Source organism: Tympanuchus pallidicinctus, unplaced genomic scaffold (assembly GCF_026119805.1).
Source record: "Tympanuchus pallidicinctus isolate F22 unplaced genomic scaffold, pur_lepc_1.0 scaffold16, whole genome shotgun sequence".
NCBI lineage: Eukaryota > Metazoa > Chordata > Aves > Galliformes > Phasianidae > Tympanuchus > Tympanuchus pallidicinctus.
This window is the reverse complement of record NW_026294679.1, coordinates 24,860,023-24,878,605: the sequence shown is the minus strand read 5'-3', so window position 1 is coordinate 24,878,605 and position 18,583 is coordinate 24,860,023. Positions and strand designations below refer to the sequence as shown.

Below are 18,583 nucleotides of genomic sequence, written 5' to 3'. Positions count from 1 at the left end.
GCCCGGACGGGCTTCGCTTTTCTTCGGTGATTTTGTTATCTTTGTTTCGGGTAGCTTCTTTCTCTGCTGAACGTGAGTTTACTCTCCTGCAATTCCTTCGGTAGTGCTTTCGGAGCACTTCTTTGCTTTTATCAAAACAAAACCAAAAAACCCAGAACGCTGTATGTCACAAGGCAGATTTCCAACATGAGAACAAAAACCACTTGTCAAAAACACCAGCAGAGGAGGGGGGGCACTGAGCTCTCTCCCCATGGCTCATCACAGCTTGGTCCTCTGTGGCCAGAAGAGGCAGTGCCCTAGTGCAGAGCTGGGGCTGTTCTGCACCGTGTCCTACAGCTGACAAAAATAAGTAAGCATTACCCAGCAGCAAACTACTCTATACTGAATGTATTTCCTTCATCACACTTCCTTTTTCATGAAGGAAGCTGGGCTGATTGCTCCCACATTTCCAGTAAGGGAATAAATACGGTGTCATCTCTTTTATCATTTATAGCTTTCTGCTCATGTGCACGTACAATTTTAATAGTGAGTTTCAAATAACAAAGAAGAAACACAAAAATTCCTTTTCATTTAGAAGAGCTGATTTTGTTTAATTCTTCAAGGATGTAAACTCTCTTTTGTTGGTGTTTTTTAACTTGAAGATCACACATCCTGCTAATCTGGAACAGATGTGAGAAGCTCTGTTTTGTGTAATGATGTTTTGGGTAACATTACAAAATAATAAAAAGTTATAAAAGGAGTCAAAAAATAAAACACATTGGGTGGGCTGTTTTCTTCTCCACTACAACTCAAATTTTTCACAGACTTTATGTAGTGACTACTTTAAAAATCTCATTTCCAAAATGCATATTTTATTGTTTTATAGATCTAAAGACAAAGCACCAATCCAATAATTACTTATCAGAAAGATCTCATCTTCACTATGTCATTCCACTGGAACTTTGCTAGTGATAGAAGCATCAAATGCCAAAACAAAGGGTTATCTTAAATTTTAAATGGCAAAATAAGAAGTCAGTGTGTCAGAAAAGCAGTGCAAATCTCCTGCTTGAAACTGATTTTCCCTAAATTTCGCAGTTGAAAAAAAGAAAATCAACAAGCAGGAGCAAACACTGAAGTTATTTCCCACCCACACTCTTCACTGAGACTTATGAAATTGTTCCCATAAAGACCCCATAAGAGGAGAGCCATATGGTTTCAGTTGCAGTTACTTTTTGTAAGGGTATGGTTGTTTTCAGTAATTACAGAAGAAAGAAATTGAGGACTGTCAAACAGACTGCTAAGGCTATACGTATATCAGCAGCACTAGAATCTTGGGTTCAGGTCTCTCCTTTGTTTCCCTTTTCAAAACTCAACAATAAAAGAGTGAGAAAAAGCAGAACTGAATCCAGTGCTAGAGTCCAGGCCTCAAAAGCTACACATGAGCATAGCAACATGCTGTTCTATGTGTCTACAACTCTGCACAATTTTCTGCCTCAAAGTTGGCTCAGGGTACATCTAGCAGAGGAATGCTTACGATATCCAAGCTCCTTTTTGTCATGAGCTATCCATCCTGAAGCAAGGAATTTTGTCCTTTGGAAGTAATAGATCAAGCATAGTCACAGGAGCCCAGGAAAAGACTCAGATATGTCGGAAGTGAGTACAGGTAGCAGAGTACCAAACTCACCAAAGTGCAAGCAGCTGGAACAATCTATTTCTCCTCTGCACTTTACCACACATGATCCAGCTCCCCTTCCCCTGTGTATCATTCACACATTGTTGTTAGATCAGAAAGGAGGAGAGCTGGCAGTCAGATACCAAGCAGAAATCTGGAGGCACCATAGAAATCAATTGCTAGAAAAGGACCAGCTCTGATAGTCCTTATAAGTCTAGTTTCTGTAGGGACTGAAATCTGAGTCAAACTACATCTCCTTAGAAGTACTGCAGCCTTTTGGTGCAAAGTCCTTAGATATGTTCAGAGAAGCAGCTTTGACAAAGCAGCATGCAAATCTTTTTATCAAACATGCTGAAAACTACACTGCACGTCAAGAATAAAAATCATCTGAACACTGACAGCAAATCCCCTATTTTAGAAGTAATCCTTCTCATTTGCTGCCACACCAAAAGAAGGGAGCAAGAGCAAAACACTGAGAAGAAAAAAAGTAGTTTTCTGTAACTTCCACCACCTGTGACAGGTTGTGATATACTCCAGTGACCTGAGACTCATAAAGCTTCTCAGTCTCCATGCTGTGCAGCATTGTAATTATTCAGACACAATCCTTTCAAAGCTGGGACAAGCAGAAAAGATCATAAGAGTCTTATTTTCATTAACATGAAAGGAAGAAACAAGTATAGCAAAGGTAAAAGAGCAAACATACACAATGCACACGTCAAAGTAGAGGCTTGGTGACTCATAGCTGCAGGACAAGCACATACACTGAGCTGCAGTAAAAAACCAGCATAAACTAACCGATAAGCATCATCTCATCTGACAGGGACAGAAGCTGATGGCTTACAAGTTGCTTTATCTTTTGCTGTGTAATTTCACCAGTTTTATAACAGCTTTGCTGCTTACCTTCCCAACAACGGCTTCTTATTTCAGGATATTAAAGTGTATGATAGCAATGTTTGTGGTCAGGAAATTAAAGGTAGACAATATCTGTTTTAATCATCAGGATACTTCTATTACATAGCTTATGAACTGTATTTTTTCTTCTTTTTTTTTTTCCTGCCTTTCTGAAGAATAAAACAGCCATTCAGGAAATGACCTTACCTGTCATCCAGCTGTACTCAACTTGAGCTTTTTAAGTCCTATATTATTTGTATTCATCAACATTTTAATTCTCACATTGCCACTTAGGAAACATTAGCAAAATACTTAGCAAAACAAGAAGTTTGAGAAGGACTAGAATACTCTGTCTTACATAGTCAGAAATTGCACAAATCCAGGAGATATAGGAATTTGAAATATATTAATTTTTGTAGTACAAGACACACCAAGTCAGATTCCCCAGACATCCAGCAGTTTCAGGGCTCTTTTTTACCTATGCAAACAATTCATAAGAAGAGCTAAACAGGAAAGTAGGACCTCATCCTCCAGTCCTTGCATGTGGCCGCCCCCTCCCCAGTTTGTGGCTTACAGCTCCTAATCATCACACACCACCTGTGGCTGTTGCTGGCATTTCACAGCTGTCACCATTTGGCAAATGAAGCTAAATTCTTCCTTTGACCACTAAAAAGCCACTGACACCTGGCTGTTATAATTACACCCTTTCAAAGCTCAAAGTGACACAGCATACATCCCCTCCATCAGTTTATGTCTAAGCATGAGTCTTAGCCAAGTAGGTTATGTGCCTACCAGTGCAGAGGCCAAGGCATTACCAATATCACAAGCAACATTACATAGGCCAGTGCATCTTCCCATGCTACTAGCAACCAGGCTTCAAAACCCAACTAGATATATAATTGAAAAAAAAAATAAACACCTTCTGTTTGAGAAGGGGTACGGGTAAGGTCCCAGTTCATCATGCACTGAGTAATTTGTCAGGTGCCCACTGTTTTCCTTTTTATAATGAGGGAGAACAAGGGTGCCCAGTCATTCCAATTAACTGTTCTTGCTGGCCAGCAGGTGACGTCCCACCACTACTGCTCCAGAACAGAAACAAGCTGCACAGATTCCTCCTGTTTTCCAGTACTACTGGGCTTGCTAGGCATAACACCGAGACGCAATGGAAAGCGCAGCAATAACAGCAGGGCAGCAAGGTGCTGGTCTGCAGCAAGTGAGGATACGCTCAAATGCAACAGCTGTAGTCACAGAAATAAAGAAAAGAAGCTGCTTACCCTTGGAAAGCCCCAAGTACACAGGAATCTCCATCAAGATACCTTCACCTCCTTTGCCAACCCTTAAGTGAAGGTTGGGAAGGGGTGGCTCCTGGCTCCAGCCCTTCCAGTCATTCAGCTGTACTGCATGCACCTGAGCTCCCCTAGGTTGGCCCTGCCTTCCCACAAGGTGCTCAATCATAGTTCAAGTTGTGACTTAGCATTTCTGCTACAATAGAAGCAGGTTAATTCAGTTCTATTTGAAACACAAAAGAATTGGAACTTTTCAGATATACAAGTAAGTGTAAGAAATGTCTGTATCAGCATACTGGAGTATCAATTAATAATCTGACTTCTTCATTAGGGTAAAATATAAGATTATTGGTCTCTAGCAGGTATGTTGCAAAATGCGGGGCTCAGAGTCTTCCTAATATCTGCAACTATTCATTTATAACAAATATCCAAGGGTGTTTTGGCAAAACAGACCACTTTGAATGACATGAGAAACAGTTTTATTGTTCAAAGACCTCCTATATGCTCTCAAGTCAATTAGGTGCCAAATCAGCCACTAAAGTGAAATGGGGAGGAAAAGCTGATCCCAAGTAGGCCAGTTAGTTGTATTTCCATCTTTTCAGAAAGGAGAGAAAAATAAATTACTTTGTATTCTTTACATGGACTAGTTATTCTGTTCCTCTCCTTTCACCTTATTTATTGTCCTTCCATGATAAAATGGATTAAAAGTCTTTCTTGAGCAGATACCTTTCCATAGAGAGAAAAGTAAATATGTAATAATATTTAGCAGATATTACAAAGAATTATCACTATCATCTGTTTTCAGCTGCAAAACACACAAGAGAAAAAAACACAATAATTTCTTATAAGCAGGATGATGGATTGTAAAAATAGCTGTCACTACTGATGTCAAAGTAGGATCAATGTAGCTGTAATAATAGAACACCATTACTTTGAGCTTTTATAAACAAGTTGGTGCAAGCACTACTGGAGTTACCACTGGTGTCAGCTCCTGTAAAGAAAACTGACATAAGAACAACAATACAAATATATCTAATGGTACATACACATTATCTGTGTTGCAGTGGCAGGTACCGACATTACAGCTTGTTGCGAATAAACACCAAACAGGAGCATGACAGGACAGTCAGCACATCATATTACTGGCACAATAAGGCCAAATGTGTTTCTTGAGGAAGAACAGATGTCATACAGTTGTCTCCATGTTGAGAAAAGGCCACAATTCTTAGATCAGAATTTCCACAGAGATTACCAGTATTCATAACTGGACTCCTTTAAGTGTTTCCCTGCTGATGGGACAAGTAATAAGAAATTCAAGAGAGATCTGTGAGGAGCAGAGTATTTCATTTAAAAAAAAAAAAAAAAAAAAAAAAAAAAGAGAATCCTTTCTGTATGCATGTAGTTTTATTTGTTGCTGTCAGAATCACTTGCCCACACAAAAAACACAATGTCAATTAGCTGATGTATCAGTCAGGATTACAAAAAAAGGAAGCAAATGCAAAATACACACACAGAATTTGAGAAGTCACTCAACATTTCAAAAACTTATCACGTAAGATTTTAAACATATTAATGCAGGCTGGCCTGATTCTTCATACTTAGGGTCATATAAGGATTTTATATGTGGTTTGTGAGGCCACCAAAGGGAAGAAAGTAACTATTACACTAGGACAATGCTGGCATACATACTAGAGGTATCAGATTTCCACCACCAAATCCTAACAAGAGTTTCTGTCCAATAAAGCAAGGTTCTGGAATTGCCTTCTAAAACAAGCATTTGGTGCAAAAAGCTTACCTATTATGATAGAATGAAAGTGATTTTTGAGAGTACTTGATCCACTACAGTCACCTGCTGGATAATAACAAGGTTCTTACTTTATTTATATTGCAAAATTACAACTGTCCAACAAGTTAGGCTTGTAAAAGTATTGTGAATGCATGCATTACAAATCACTGCAGTAAGTACAACGCAATAGAGAACCAAAGTACATAGTTTAGAACCAAGCAGTTTTAAGTTCATTGTAATACAGCTTTTGGTAGATTTTCATTTAATATAGGAATATCTTGGAATCTAGCATTGACTTTTGGTTCTGCTGAGAATACAATTACTATTACTACACAGTATTTAAAAACACAAGAAACAATATACAAAAAATTAGATAGCTACACCAAATCACTCTACATTAATACTGAAAAGGGCTCTGCTTACTGAACCTTATTAAAACAGAACTCTGCCTGTAATGCTCATAGAATGTGTGTTAACAGATACAGACGTTACATTTATTCAGACAATATTCAAAGCACAATGAATGAATACAAAATACAAATAACTTCAAACTGCTGCAAAAAATACTGAATTGTTGAATAGATGACCTCACACTCCTGTGTATTTTGCATTTTAGATTTCATAGTTTCTGAATTTCCTCAGAAGATCTGATGGGGCATCCCCTGACCAGCGGAAACGTAAGTGCCAGTAGTTTGCCTCTGAAAATCCTGGGGGGGGGGAACAAAGAGAGAGAAAGGCAAATAAATTATTACAAACCTATAATACTAAGTTGTTTGAAATAACAAGTTAATCTTCCCTCCAAAAGCAAGTCAAAAATTAATCACTTTCAAGTGTTCTTTACTAGCAGGGACCAATCTCTGCATTCTTGGCACCATTTGAACAAGAACCAAAGCAAACACCAAATTTCAATATATATATATATGTATCAGCTGGAAAGAGTCCAAGGGAGAACAGTAAGAATTATGAGAACTCTAAAAAGCAGAACTTAGAATGAAAGAGTGAACAAAAAAATCACTTGCTTAATCTGAAAAAGGAGATAGAAAAGGTGACAGGATTAGTCTCCAAGCATGTGATAGGCAGCAGCTTGAAGGGAAGGTGTACTGATTCTTTCTACACACAGGGGAGTTGAGGAGTTTTTCGGCCCTTACCTACATATTTTATTCCAGGCCCAGAACTTCATTTTTATGCTCTGTTAGTTCTGAATACTAAAACGTGATCTTCCTACATCAGGAAGCTGAAACCTGTTACTAGACTTACTGTTAAATTATTTCATTCAGGTTGAAATGTACATGTTGAGCTGTGGTCTGTAACTCCTCTGCACTAGCAGACAGAAATCAAATCTATCTCCATTTAAAATGAGCATCCAATATTAAAAATTTTCCTGGGTGGATCCAACGAAAGTTATCAGCATGCTAACATCAGGTATGAACACAGTTGTACATATGGGCTCTGAAAAATAAATACATTCTGATGACCACATTTATCAACACAAGTATGTGCCTACTGGATGCACTAAGTAGGCATTTCATGGGTTTGATTTTTTCACCTTCAAATCTATGAAGAACATAAAAACATCAAAAATTGTAAGAAGGAAGATGCCTTCAGAGAAAGCTTACAAGGTGACATTTTGCTTACTTTGAAATGTAATTACTTTACAAAAGTCTACAAAGCTGATTTAATTACCTAAATTAACAAGCACTATAATGTTATAAGTTATTTTTTAGTTACATTTCACCAACATCTGTTTGTAGAACTTTATTTTCTGCATTCTATAAACACTTAAGCTAACTTTCATTTCCTCCCAGTTTATTTTAATTCCCTGTGCAGTCAAACTGAGAAGAAACAACAGAAATGTTTAATAATATTTCTCTAATAATATATATATAACATTATGAAATTGCTAAAGTATGAAACAGAACAGAGGGCAGCCTTTGTGGTAAGTTAAATTTGGTTCAGATCTACTAACCTAAAAATAGATAGGAAATACTAACTGGCCAGATGATAGTTTTTGAAATGCATCACTTATTCTGGTGTGTGCACTATTTAAAAAAAAAATACAAAAGAAACCTTCAAGCCTAAATTTTTAATCTGCATTAGCTCATTAGATACAAACTATGCATAAGTACTGAATGCTGGGTTTAAAGAAAAAAAAAAAAAGAAAAAAAAAAAGCAATCTAAATGTTTTATGTAATATGATTTAAAGTTTTGCTGTTTGTTTCTTGTTTGGTTGGTTTGTTGTTTTTTTTTGTTTAATCATTGAAAATAATTTATTATTTTTACTCACTTCAATCTAGAAGGAAATGTGAGTTTTTCATTTTGATTTAAAAATGACTAACATTGGTTTCACTATCTAGCAGGCAAAGAAACTGGGGGCAGGGAGGGAGAAAGGCCTGAAAGCTTCAAAAACAATAAAAAAAAACAAATCCTAAAAGCTGTAACAAAATCCCAATCCAAATCCACATTAAAAAAAGCTACCAGATGTGTTATTCTGGAGAATTCCTCATGACTAGAAGCCTCAGTTTCAGGACAGTGCTGCCTTTGCAGTCTGCTGTAACTGCTGGTTTTACTTACTTGGGGAGTCTGGATTCTTTGAAGACTGTGGTTTTACATCAGGAATTGCAACATCTTGCTCTCTGTTCCCATCAGACAATCCATCTTCATTGTTTTCAGTTTTCTGGGTCCAAATCTCATTAGTTAAGTTGTTGCTATTGTTCAAGTCAGGAGCTTCCAGCATTTGATCCTTCTTATTTTGGACAGCCCAGTGCATTGACTACAGAAATGCAGAGAAAAAAAATAATGTACCAATTTTTATGCTTTTAAAAAAACTTGATTTTTTTTTCTTCCCTACATTGTAATAAATAGTCAAATACAGTACATACTAGAGAAGCTTGCAGGTGAACAGGAGAAGGAAACATGGTAACGCACTACAAACAGCATTTGAAAGGATAGCTTGTGCCAGGCAAAGACAAAGAACAAAACCTAGATGTACGCCACATGACTTGAGATGCTTAAGAGGGCTTGAGTGACTTCTATTTCCATTTTCAAAGCTGCCTTTGACTGCAGTGTCCCTTTTGAAAGCAAGACAATTTTGAAAGCTTTTGCTATTGAAGTCTGCATTATGACTCCTGTTTGGAACTGAGCTATGCTTGGTGAGATATTTCCATCAAATATTTAAACTCAGGCATGATGGTTCAGCTAAGGAGGTTCTCAAACATCAACAGTAAGTAGAATTGAGGCAGGCAGGACTGAAAAGGGAAACATTCATTCACCTGTCTATATTTAGTGCTAGTGGTGCAATGGTGATGAGGAGATAGTTGGACTAGACAATCTTATAGGTCATTTCCAACCTTGCGATTCTATGATTCTATGATATATATGACCATGTGGATTTGTAACAACCATGCAGAAAGTAATCAAACATTGTGGAATTAGAACCTAGTAGAAACACACCAACAAAATTAGCAGGGAAATCAATCCTCAGAACATCTATTTCTAAGCTGTAAGGTGTAGATAATAGACAGGAAAGTGGCAATCTGAAGAATTTACTGTAAAACTAACAGTCTAAAACCAGACTATGAATGGTCTTCTATAGCTCTCCAACGTTGTCTGAGTTTCCTCAGAAATCATTCTGCACCATCCCAAAAACCCACCACTGGAGAGCTGTGGCAGCTCACCCTCCCCCACTGGAGGATTTCTCCTGGGTCAACCCAACCTCCTCTCTGTGTGCTCAGACATAGACAACACCAACCGTTTTCACAGAGCTGCTCAAAGCCTCCCACTGCTGGAAAGGAATGGTGATTTTGCTTCTCCTCCAGTAATCATAGCGTGCTCGACTCTCTTCATTAATAAGAACCTCCTTAGCTTGCTGCAGCTTCTGGAAATTCTCCACTAGAAAACAACCCAAAAAGATGCTAAAGCCAATACTTGTTTTCAGTGAAATCAATTCAGGTCTACCAGCAGCACAAGGTTAATTGACAAGCAAAACCAACAAGCACATAGAGGAATCTAAATATAGTGGAAAATAATTAAATTGTGCATTTAATTAGTTAGCTTTTCCACATATGCCAAAACGTTATCTCGGATACCTGACTGCACAAATGAGAGCTCTCACTTTCCCCTACAGGATAATTTTTCATTAAGTGATTACTAAGGATGCAGTTTCATATTTGTATTTGTAGAAAAGTTATAAAGATTTAGATTTATCTAAGAACCACCTGTGTTACGGTGATCTATTACTATTCGTTACTATTCTATTATTATTCATATATTCGAGTTTACAAATTAGATTTCTTTTGAAATATAAAGCCCAATCAAAATTGGTAAGCTTAAATCAAACAACAGATGACATGTTGAGAAGGCAGTTTTGCAGTTTCCTTTTCTAGTGCCACAAGTTTTCAATAAAGTTATTTTAATTACTCTTTACTGAGCTCAGTTAAGCTGATGAAATATCAAACCATAAACTTTCATCAGCAATGTGAAAAGGCATTTAACAGAAACAGAACATTTGGGTCAATGCAGCACAAAATAGTTCTTGATAAAACCTTTTAACATTTGGCAGTTGGCCTCCCCTGAGTTACTAAGCTTCACTGACTTTAGAGGGAGCTGTGGGACTATGACCATGGAAGTTTCTTTTTACTGCATGAGCCAGAATTTGGTGCAAAGTCTCTTACACTGATTCCATTGGCACTTGTGTTAATCAGTAAATCAAATACTAGTGATGAGGTTATAGTTAACAGGTGGCAGATTGTCTCTCAAACTCCAGATCTCAAGAGGTTCCTTCTCAGAGAAAACCAAAGTGAGACATCCTACTATTTTGCCTTTCAACCTCCCCTTGCCAACTCACTGAAACAGGATGACACATCAAGAGGGAAAGGCAGTCTGGCTGAGAGCTCTGCTGGAGGCAGCGGGCGGGAGCCTCCCGTAACAGCTGCTGCATTCACAGCTCTGCTGTCCCAGGGGAGTGTTTATAGTTAAACAATTAGGAAGGATCCAAATGAAAAGCTTTGTGCATTAACAAAAATGAAAAGTATACTTAATTATTCTACAATTTTTAATTGGGACCATAATTATCATCAGAACAGTTGCAAGAATAGAAACAACTCAGACAAAGATGAGCACAGATTAGAGCTGTCTTTTTGGTTTTATATGGGTAAAATTGTCTTCAAATAACTCAGGTGCTGCTTCGACGTCACAGGTATAGCTTGGATATGATGAACTGTGTGCTTAATTGAGACATTAGCTGATGTTCTGCAAACAGATGGCTACTCACGTGGTGTTAGCTTCTCTTTATTTCCAATAATTAAATTACACTAAAAGAAACTGAAGTATGTTTAATATGATCCTGATTATCTTGTTCCTGGACGCAAATTAACTAGTTGACGTAAGTGTGACATTTGAATGCCACTGGGCTTGGAAGCAGTCCAACTTCATAGGTCTAGGAAGGCTACATGCCATAAACAATTTCTGGATTCCTACCATGGGAATAAATTATTAAAGAAAGAAATCCTAGAAATAAAAAAAAAAAAACTAATGACTTACTTTTACCGCCTATGAGTGTGCAAACGTTGGAACAGAATATTAAAGCCTGCTATTTAAAGACAATATGCTCAATACACATGACAATTAAAACATATTGGGCAAAATAATATTTAGTAAAATTTTAAGGTTGAATTTAATATCTTAGTTATTTTAGTTATCTTAGATAAAGATGATTTTTAAACAGAGAAAAATACATACCTGCTTTGGGGTTTCCTGGGTGTTTGTCAGGATGACATTCAAGGGCCCTAATCTTAAATTCTGCAAGAATTTGCTCAACCTAAAGAGGATATCAGATTTGAAGTGAGTAAACACACAGAAAATATGTTCAAATTTGCTCTTTGAAATGAGTTGGAGAACAACAAAGAATGTTGATTCTTTTCCTACTCATTTTACAAACTTTTAATACAGGCAAAATAGGCAACAACCACCATCTGTCAGTGACACTAATTTCATTATCCGCACACTCATCCTTGTTTTTGTTTCGGTGAAACTTGGTCATCCAATACAGTGAATTAGCTTTAAGAAAAACATGTAGAGATCACATGTGCATATTAAACTTAGCCAGAACCACATGGGTTATCAAGCTCACATACCACAAAGCTAGACAAAGAACAGATCACAGTCTTCCTGTCAAGTTAATTTTCTGGGCGAAGGCTGGTGTGGAATGGAATACATTTGTAATCAACATATGAATATTGACACATATTACTTTAAATTAACTACAAGTTCCTACATTTTATAATGTCATAAGGTATCATAACCTCTGGAAAAGCAAAGAGAGATTAAGAGCTAACAAAACACAGGAAACCACAGTAGCTGGGGTTAGGCTTTGATTTTCAAATCTTCAGATTTTCATAGTATCTTGTTTCTTCCTATAATTCAGAAGCCAACATTTCTTTATTCCATTCTATATTTCAAGCTTAGACAAGAATTCATCCTAAGATACCAGTTAGCTATTATTTTTTCTATGCTGGAGAAGTTGTTCACATAAATTCAGCATCCTTCAAACTCTGATGTCCATATAAAATTTAAATGAAATATTTTAAACCTAAGTTACAACATTTTTCTGTGAAACAAAACTACATGCCACTTAACTAGCTGGCCAAATTTTGTAGTAATACGCTGAGAAAAGTTTGTGTAATTTTTATACAAAAATACATTCAATTTACATTTAAAAAAAAAAATCAGTGATATATTTTACCAAAAAAAGTTATCTTATGCCTACTAGAATAACACAGTTCATGGATGAAGGATGTGGAATAAATATCACCTCAGCCTCTCCAATACGAAGAAGCTATGAGCCCAATTCTGCAAGAAACCAAGAATGAACACTTTTTTTTTTTCTTTTTTTTTTTTTAACATAGAGAAATGCTGTTGAAATACTTGATGCTATCTGTGTTTAAATTGATCCAGGTCAGATCAGCACAGGGCATAAAAATACTATGAGTGTGCAAGAGTAAATTCACTTCTGTACAGGCCTAAAGAAGGGTGCATAGAAGCCTGTACTGCTACAAATACTTGATGCATATAGAAATCAGTGTGATTGCAAAATACCTGCCCTGCTTCAAATGCTAGTAGTCACGTACAGCGTGCTGAGAGAAGGAATCACTGCACTCAGTCAACCTGTTACCTCAGTTCGCGCTCCCACATCCAAAACAATGCTGTAACATCTCCTGTTTGTCTCAATAAATACTACTTGACAGATTATTTCTTTAGGGCCCACTGGCAATTATTCCACCTTTTAAATTTCATTTTGAAGCAATCTGAAACATCACTGTCACACGTGCATGAACTGTCCATTAATTAGTAAGCCCGTAAGGTATTAATGTGAGCTAGGAGACGAGAAATAGCATTTGCAAAACAAGCCTAGATATGGACTTTAACACTGCCCTCTGCTGGGATGTCACATTAGAAGTTCCCTCAGGGAAAGCTTTAAATTACCCTCTGCAACAGACCTAAGGTGCTTACTAATTGGCTTTCAGTGACATAAATTTTACCAGCATTTGACCACTACGACAAACAAAAGCATCTGATTAAATTTACTAAGCAAAATATAGCTTTTATTTACCCTGAATTTACCATTCATTACAGCAGAGTAATCAAAACTCCCTTTTCAAAATCTGAACCTAATTCCAGCAGCTAGATTAAAAAATAATAGCATACCACTAAGTCAAACTATCCAAAAGCATTACATGGGCATATTTAGGAAGAAGAGCATTTAAGTACAAATCATACAACTGCTTACATACCTACAGTATGCATCTGCCAACAACAAAAAAAATTCTAAAGTCATTAAAATTATCATTAAAAATCATTAATATGACAAATGAAAAAGATGCACTTTTTGTTTTTCTTCCCAATAATGAATACAGTTTTCAAAAATAAAAAAGGGACAAGAAAGGAATATACTTGAGAAACGCAATAGCATCATCAGTCACTGACAACTCTGAACTTTCAGTTAGTTGCACATAGTTAGCTTCTTCATCTTTTAAAACTGCAAATGTATTACAAAATGTTATTTGCATGTTGGCAAATCTATGCACTTGGCTCACAATTTAAAACCATACCACATGTTGAACTAAATTATTTAATAAGCTCTAGTTTCACCTATATCTGTAATACAATATTGTATAAGACATTTTTAATGTGAGCTTCATTCTAAAATCTGAACATTGGCATATAGATCAGAAAAATTCCCTTTGCAAAGGGAATCCTGAAAAGAGAAAAGTGGCAAGAAAGAAGGTTTGCAGTACATTTCAAATAGTTCTACCTTTAGAGATTAATAATTTCAAATCCCCCCGATAGATAAACAAGGACATTCAAAATGTTATAAACCTGGAAGGGAGGTGGGAAAGGCTCTTACCGTAGATAGTTCATCACATCCGAGCAAGTTGTAGTAATCTTCCAACTCCTCCAGCCTGCAGTTCAAAATTGCATCCATCTGGGCTGGTCCAGCAGGCTTTTTCAAGCTGAGGCACAGCGGGTTTAAAATATAATATCAATACCCAGCTCACAAATAGGTTTAAATGTAGCCTGGGGAAACAGGCGTTTTCCACACAGGTCTGCAGCTCTCTCCAGTGCTTTTTAATACAGAGAGCTGACACACATGAATTGTCTTGAATTCTCTGCCTGCCATTGGTCCCTGCAGGATGCCAATCCGCTTGCACAAACCTGCCGATGGCAGTGCTCCCTGGGATTTGTAGTCACCCAAGTCATTTCTACATCAAACTCGGGGTCTCCTCCAAAATGAATTCTGGATTCTCAGTAAAATCCAGCTGTATTTGAGATACGGATTCTGCAGATAGCCAGTTAAAGTCAGTTTCACTGACTTTATGCTCTTATGCATCAGGGCCTATATATTCTAAAAGATATATTCTGCTTTATTTTTAAGTGATTGCTTCCAGAATAATGATGACTGGGCTGCACACTTCTGTGAATGAAGTCCCAGCTTTGCCAAATCTTCTGGTTCTGTCAGTTCCTTCAACAGAAAAGGTAAATCCTTGTCTGTGAAGGATAACTAGCTATCCTTTCACAACTATTATTCAAAAACAAACAGTTCATTGCTTTTGTACAGTTGCATGTCTGTCAAAATCAAGCCTATGAAAAGACAGCATAAAAAGATAATAGACTGTCTACTAGGAAAAGCAACAGAAGTTCCCAGTTATTTCAAATTGCACCTTAGAGGCTTGTATCATGCGCACACCTGCTTTGTAAAACTCATTTGACTTTGAAATGAAATACATTTTAATTTGAACTATAATTAGTGATCAAGGTCTAAGTCCAACAAAGCCTACATTCATGTTTAACTGTATTCTCCAATGATCTACTGATTTTAAAAGGTGATACCTAGGGGTAACAGTAACCACATGATGGAATCTTTCCTCTGGAGCCTAAGAAGCTGTATTTTTACTTTCCATGTTCAAGAGCTTTGTAATGCAAGATGTTTAAAGTCATAAAATACTGCTGATTCTTTAAACTAACACTAATATTGCCTTGAATATTTATATAATCTTAGATGCAGTAACCTAGGAGAGTCCACGCAAAATAGATACGTGGGGTATGATCGAAGCTATCACAGTGCTAAGCAGTGAAGGACCTAGTGGCCATTCAGAAGTATTCATAAAACATGGAATACATAACCCCCACATTTATAATTGCTATGGTTTACTCTATGCTACTATTACACATAACATTAATCTTCTGAAATTATCTATGTAATCATCTGCTACTTCAGGGCTGTATTGTCTGGAAGTTCTTGGTTTACTGTATGTTCAGATAGCCTGTTCAGATTATAAAATACATAAAAAGCACATGAAAGAAAGAAGCAGCAGTACCAAGCAGCAATCCATGAGCCTCACTGAAACTATTTAAACTAATTAGAAAACATCGGCATATTTCTCAGAGTATATAGAACAACTGAGTTTTTTCAACAAAGTGAAAGAATGAACAATTACAAAGTTCTCCCTCTTCTCCACTCCTGACTAACGAATCACAAAAGTATAATAAAGAAAGGAAAGTGTTCTAGCAAGAGATTGTGTAAATATTTAAATAGATAGTACTTTGGGGGAGGACAAAAAACAAACAGTTGTTCCACATCCCCAGCAGCACTCCTGACATATTGTTCTTGGCCAAGTATTTATTGTGTGTTTGCATAAGGTGAAAGGGAAGGATCTTTTTAACCCCTTTTCCCTGCAGTTTCAGTGGGCTTTTTTGTGCCACAAAGCGAACTGCAGATCCAAGAGCAGGATTCAACTGACAAAATCCTGAGCCTTGAAAGCTTTTTGTTCACAGGGAGTTTTCCCACCTATACTCTGTTCAGACGGAATGAACAAGGACTCCAATTCAAACCACAGCAGTGGGCATACTTGTTTTCCCTCCTCCCAGGAATTTCCAGTGCTTGGGATACAAACAAAAGGTTTGAGCGTGGAAGCTGCAAAATACTAATAGAGCAGAGTAGCATAGTCAATTGCTGCTCTTTACCAGAACTACTCATGGAGCATCATCAAAAAAGGAGAGGAACAGAAGCCATAGATAAAAAAAATATATATATAAAGATTACCTTCAGGAGATAAGTGTTGTTTGAAAGGGTATCACAGCACAGGAGATGGCACAGTGTATGTGTATTCACCTGTTTTGGTTAGCCTAGCCCAGAATGTACAAACAGTACAGAAAGTGAAGAAATCTCATACTTGTCCTCTGTACCCAGCCACTAACAAAATGTTTGTGTTCATTCCCAACACGTAATCAACAATGTTGCTTGCTTAGAGTCAGAAGCAAAATCAAATCCTGTCTCAGCGTAACAGAAGGCTTGCCATCCACTTGTTGGTCCAAAATGGCTATTTAAATATAACAAGGGAAATCTGGAAATCTGTATTTATTCCCATATAATCTATCAAATCTTCTAGTACCAGTTCTCAAACAACTTGAGTTGTTTTGCTTCTGAAGGACAGAGCACACAGAATTCAAGGCACAACATAACTTATTTAAGTTCTGCATGCTCCACTTTTGGATGGTCACACATACTCAGAGATGCAGGATCAGAAGAAGACCCAAGCACTGCCAAACTGACTTCCTAATTTAGGGGCAACTACTGCAACATCATCATTGCATGCATAAATGCTCACAAGGTTAGAGCCAGCTTAGGATCCTCGATTCATTTCCTCAACACTTTCATAGAAAGCTCTGTATCATCCATCTGTGTCAGTTATACGGTGTCTTCCTTAGAACACAGTCTTCCCATAAATAAGCATCCAAACACCATTACTAAAGTAACACCTCTCTTTTTATGCCTCAAAATCTGATTCTTGTCTGAACTTCAACACTGAAAAAGAACGCTTTAGTACAAATTCACAGACAATGATAGAAATGTTCTAATTCACATCTTGTTACTTCTTGTTTTGATACATGTGAAGCATGAGAAATGTTACGTACAACTTAACCAGAAGTATAGATTTAATACAGCTGATGCTATCAAGGTCTGCAAGGCAGAAATTCTACTTGACTAATATTGGTCTTGCCACCAAACTTAAGGATTTGGTTGTATTGAAGTTACTAAGGCTATTATGTAAGTAGTTGGTGATATTAAGCAGTAATATTAAACAAAAAAATACTGAAATCTATATCCGTGAAGTTTAGATCAATATTGCTGTGCCAGTAGGTAATAAAACCAAAGCACATGCAAAAAGAGACAGGCAACATTTTTCTTTTAAAAAACAGATTTTGTTATTGTTGTAAGCAAACTCTGACTCCCATCAGCTCAGAACAACTAAACAAATGAGAGGATGCTGTAAAGCCATTCAGCCACCACTTCGCACAGCTGCCAGAGGTTGTTTCAATTCATCGCTGTAGAAGAGAAAGTGTAACACAACTGTATTATGCGCTTCTGTGCCTATCTATACAGCAAGAAATACGAGCAAAAGAAACGTAAACATTCTTGAATACCTTCCACACTGATACTTCCACTGGAACTCTGCAAAGCACAAGAAACTGAGCAGCATGTATGTCCTCCAGGGGGCTGCTCTCAGTTTCTTTCATTTCACTTCTAAACAAAAACACTATGCAAAACCCTACCGATCGTGTTAGAACTGTACCCAGTGCGACATTTTGCCCTCTGAAAGTCCACGTTTCAAATAGTCTACAAATACAAGAAAATAACGTGTCTATCCACTACTGCATCTTGCAAGATGCATTAACGATACACACAAGTGCCAGTCACACCTACCCTCATAGTAAATACCCTCAGAATACCCAATAGAAAAGAAAGGCAAGACAAGAAAAAAACGAATTCACAGTAACATGAAGTTTAACATCTAACAGCAGGGGCCCAGGCCAACAAACAGCCCCGGCTAACTTGTGTGTGCAGCACCAGCGCTGATGGGAACCCGCGGCTGTGGGTAACGGTACGGCCAGGACAGCGGGGGGGTTCCGTCCGGGCGGAACCTCGGGCGGGAGATGGCAGCTTAAGGAAACCTGAGTGTGTTGCTCGGGCAGAAACGGCTCACAGTTCAGCGTCTACCATTAACGCGGCAGAAGACTCCTCACCAACTCAGCCACGAGCTTTGTGCGTCCCGTCAGGAACGAGCAACGTGAAAACGCCTGAGCTCGCGAGGCCAGCAAAGCGCATTTGCTACGCGCAGCCCGGGGCAGGGAGCAGCAACTGTTCGTCAGCGCTGCGTTTTACAGCCGCCTTAGAGAACGCTGCGGAGAAGCCCAGAGTTTTCCCACCCCTCCGCGGCACCGGCACCGCCATTTGCCAGCAACACCCCCGCCAGCGGAACGCGCTCCCGCGACGAACCGGGGCGGGCCTCCACCGCCGGAGAAGATGACGGCCGCCCGTCCCGGCTGAGCGGAACGAGGCACCGACTCCACCCCGGCCCCGCAGCGCTCCCCGTGGCCGCCCAGGCGGCGCGCGGCCACATGACCAGAACGCCA

The 18,583-nt window shown here is 38.1% G+C and overlaps 1 protein-coding gene across 3 annotated transcripts; it reads right to left on the bottom strand.

The window, feature by feature from the left end:
- Nucleotides 1-5,213: 5,213 nt before the first annotated feature.
- On the bottom strand, nucleotides 5,214-18,517 carry DNAJC12 (DnaJ heat shock protein family (Hsp40) member C12). 3 transcript variants are annotated; one of them, XM_052678059.1, is made up of 6 exons: nucleotides 18,447-18,517; nucleotides 14,016-14,121; nucleotides 11,351-11,429; nucleotides 9,363-9,502; nucleotides 8,186-8,384; nucleotides 5,214-6,321 (listed from the first exon to the last, which is right to left on the bottom strand). In XM_052678059.1, the coding sequence occupies exons 2-6, from the start codon at nucleotides 14,091-14,093 to the stop codon at nucleotides 6,227-6,229; spliced, it is 591 nt and encodes a 196-aa protein (XP_052534019.1). In that variant the 5' UTR covers nucleotides 14,094-14,121; nucleotides 18,447-18,517; the 3' UTR covers nucleotides 5,214-6,226. The 3 variants fall into 3 exon arrangements, with proteins under 3 accessions (XP_052534019.1, XP_052534020.1, XP_052534018.1); XM_052678060.1 differs by lacking the exon at nucleotides 18,447-18,517 and adding an exon at nucleotides 17,960-18,124; XM_052678058.1 differs by lacking the exon at nucleotides 18,447-18,517 and adding an exon at nucleotides 16,212-17,891.
- Between the last annotated feature and the right edge of the window lie 66 nt (nucleotides 18,518-18,583).

Bases quoted from the DNA above. Each gene is read 5' to 3' on its own strand.
- DNAJC12 (XM_052678059.1), bottom strand. From the start codon at position 14,093: ATGGATGCAATTTTGAACTGCAGGCTGGAGGAGTTGGAAGATTACTAC. The intron at 8,385-9,362 runs GTTGGTGTTGTC...GCATTTCTGTAG, and splicing joins TGAGCAGCTCTGTGAAAACG to TCAATGCACTGGGCTGTCCA. The intron at 6,322-8,185 runs GTAAGTAAAACC...CCCCCCCCCCAG, and splicing joins AAAGAATCCAGACTCCCCAA to GATTTTCAGAGGCAAACTAC.